Here is a 3118-nt window from a genome sequence, read left to right on the forward strand (position 1 = left end):
TTGGATGGGACGGGATGGGATGAACAGGATGAGACAGAAGGCTCCCACTTCCCCCTGAATAGGGTGATCCCTTGTCCCGAGAACAAAAGGGCTGTTCCCAGACTACAAGGGCACCTCCCAGGCAGTTCCTGGTCTCTGAAGAAAAACAAAAATAAAAGCAAATCCACCCGGGGCTTTTTGGTCACCTCGATTTATTACAAAACAAGCGGTCTGTGCACTCAGCTTCTGCAGGTTTTGTACGAGTCCCCAGTGCTTCGGTGGCCTTCTGGCACACTGAGAGGATGCATTTGGGTGCTGCTCCGATGGTTCCCTACATGAGGGGACAGTAGAGCAGGGGTCTGGGGCACAAACTGGCAGCATCTTCAGCCCCAGGATGTACCAGGCTCCCCAGTGTCTCTGGACACCTCCTTCTGTCTGTGCCAGGCCTGTCACCGCAGCGCTGAGCACTGTCACAGCGTTTGCTGGCTCAGTGCCAGCCTCTGTGCCCTGGGGAGAACCAGGGCTGTGTCTGCAGTCACATCCTCAGGCTGGGTTAGACATCAAGCCTGCGTTTCTTCCCAGCAGCTGAGCCCATCACAGAAGGTCCAAAAGGATCCCAAAGAGGTGGGAGGGTCACCTGGGTGGGGAAAGCCACCCTGTTTGTCATTGTGCCCTGTGCCCAAACACCCTCAGGGGGGCAGGTGCAGCACCTGTGTGCACACCCAGAGCCCACACACATCACCTCAGCACTGCAGCTCTCCCAGCAGAGCATCAGTCCCAAAATGTGCCTGTCCCGATGCTGAACCCACACTGCAGGGACTGGGAACCCTGGCCCCAGTTAAATCTGGGGTGGGGCTGCCCCTGCTCAGCCTGAACTGCTACAGTTCTGCCAGGCCAGGACCGGCAGCATGATGTCCTGGGGAGCTGTCTGATGTCCTGGGGGGCTGTCTGTCCATCCCCACATCCTCTCACAGGCTGGGGACGTTGCTCATCATGCTGGAGTTGCTGGACAGAGGCGCCCTGGGCCGAGCGTTCCACGCCACGGAGCCGCGGAAGCTGTCCCGGCAGCGCAGGGAGCTCTCGGTGGAGGAGCCCGAGTTGATGTCCGAGATGACCAGGCAGCTGCCCGGCCTGCAGAGCCCCAGCCTGAGGCAGCAGCAGCACAGCAGGCTGCCCACGGCGCGGCGAACCTCCACGCTCCGCAGGGAATAAATGACGGGATTGACCCCCGAGTTGAGCAGCGCCAGGGCCAGCGTCCAGTCCAGGCTGTGCAGGTGGGCGCAGGTGCCCGTGTCACAAAACACATCCAAGAGCAGCAGGACGAAGAGGGGGCTCCAGCAGATGATGAAGGCCCCCAGGATCATCAGCACCGTCTTGAGCAGGCGCAGAGAACGCCTGCGGCCGTGCCGAGAGCTGCTGTGCTGGGAGCTGGCCTGCACCAGGTGGAAGATGGAGATGTAGAGGCCGATGATGCCCAGGAGGATGATGCTGAACATGACCACGGAGAAAAGGATGTAATCCTTGGAGTAGAGCGGCAGCAGCACCGAGCAAGCCTGGAAGTCACAGAGGCAGTTCCAGCCCAGCAGTGGCAGTAGCCCGATGACCAAAGCCAGCAGCCAGCAGGACACGATGAGACCCCGCAGGCGCAGGGTTTTGCTGGCCTCGTTCTCCGCGATGGGTCTCACCATGGCGCTGTAGCGCTCGATGGCYGTCACCAGCAGGCTGAAAGTGGAGGCGGCCAGGGCGATGAAGAGGATTCCCTCGCGCAGGAACCAGAGCTGGGGGGACAGCTGGAAGGTCCTGCTGCCCGACAGGCASAGGTTGGACAGGTAGGCGACGCCAGCCAGCAGATCACTGACGGTGATGCTGGCGATGCACGAGTAGACCCAGCGGCGYGCCCGCAGGCAGCGCAGCACGGCCAGCAGCACCAGCAGGTTCTCCAGGATGATGGCCCCGCTGAGCGCCGCRAAGGCCGTGCGGACCAGCCCCATGCCCTCGTCGCCCGACTGCCGGCGGCTGAGCTTGCCGGAGAAGTTGTAGTGCTGCAGGATGATGTTGATGTTCTTGGTGGCTGCCAGATGCAGGCAGGAAGCTTTGGTGCCCAGCAGGTCGAGCCTGAGCTCGGGGTGCTGAGCGGAGTCCGGAGGGAGGAGGAGGGASAGATTCACCAGCACTGGAGCATCCATCTTCCAAGGATGGGTCAGGGATGCTCGAGGGAAAAAGGGATCAGATGGGACTTGGGGCAGAGCAGATCCTCTGTTTGAATGCTGGGGCAGCTGTGAGACTGAACCCAGCGTGGAGGTGAGGGTTAGAGCACAATCTGCCAGCCCTGCGGCGCTGAAAGAACAAGGGGAGAGGAGGGTGAGGTGTTTTGTAAGTCCACCCATGGGCATGGGCTTCCTGTTGTTTAATAAAGTTTCCTGTTGTGACGGAGAGTATTGACACCTCTACCAACAGCTGTCGTCATTTCTTGGTAAGGGTCTGGTTATTCTGGGCTTTGCTGTGGTTGTGAAGGTGGGATGTGAACGGGGAACGCCTCAGGGCCCTTTTTGGGGTGGGGCAGGCTGGGTCAGATGGATCAACACCTTGGAGGAGTCAGTGGGGCTGAACAGATCTGAGGGCTGGGAGAGCACCCAGACAGCTTGGGGCACAAAGGGCTGTGCCTGTTGTGGTCCTGGATTCACCCCTGAGCCTGGCACAGCCTCTTCCCCAACTGCCCCACACACATCCTGCATCCTTCTGCACGAGGAACATCCTCTGGGCTCCTCGTGGGGCTCCTCTCAGAGCACACCTGGATACATCCATCCATGTCCATGCAACCCCATCTCCATCCCCATCCATCCCTGTCCATCCCATCCATCCATGTCCAACCATCCTCATCTCCATCCCCATCCATCCCTGTCCATCCCTGTCCATCCCCATTCATCCACGTCCATCCATGTCCAACCATCCCCATCTCCATCCATCCATATCCATCCCCGTCCATGTCCATCCATCCATGTCCATCCCCATTCATCCATGTTCGTCCCTGTCCGTCCAGCCCCATCCATCCCTATCTCCATCCCCATCCATCCACACCCATCCCCATCCCCATCCCCATCCCCATCCCCATCCCCATCCCCATCCCCATCCCCATCCC

General features: G+C 60.1%; 1 protein-coding gene across 1 annotated transcript; it reads right to left on the reverse strand.

Annotated features, from left to right (window-relative positions):
• Nucleotides 1-458: 458 nt before the first annotated feature.
• On the reverse strand, nucleotides 459-2188 carry S1PR4 (sphingosine-1-phosphate receptor 4). The gene has a single exon (XM_057377602.1). It carries the CDS (start codon nucleotides 2163-2165, stop codon nucleotides 948-950), a length of 1218 nt encoding a protein of 405 aa, XP_057233585.1. The 5' UTR covers nucleotides 2166-2188; the 3' UTR covers nucleotides 459-947.
• Between the last annotated feature and the right edge of the window lie 930 nt (nucleotides 2189-3118).

Source organism: Malurus melanocephalus, unplaced genomic scaffold (assembly GCF_030028575.1).
Source record: "Malurus melanocephalus ecotype Western Australia unplaced genomic scaffold, MMel_1.1 scaffold_318, whole genome shotgun sequence".
Taxonomy (NCBI): Eukaryota; Metazoa; Chordata; class Aves; order Passeriformes; family Maluridae; genus Malurus; species Malurus melanocephalus.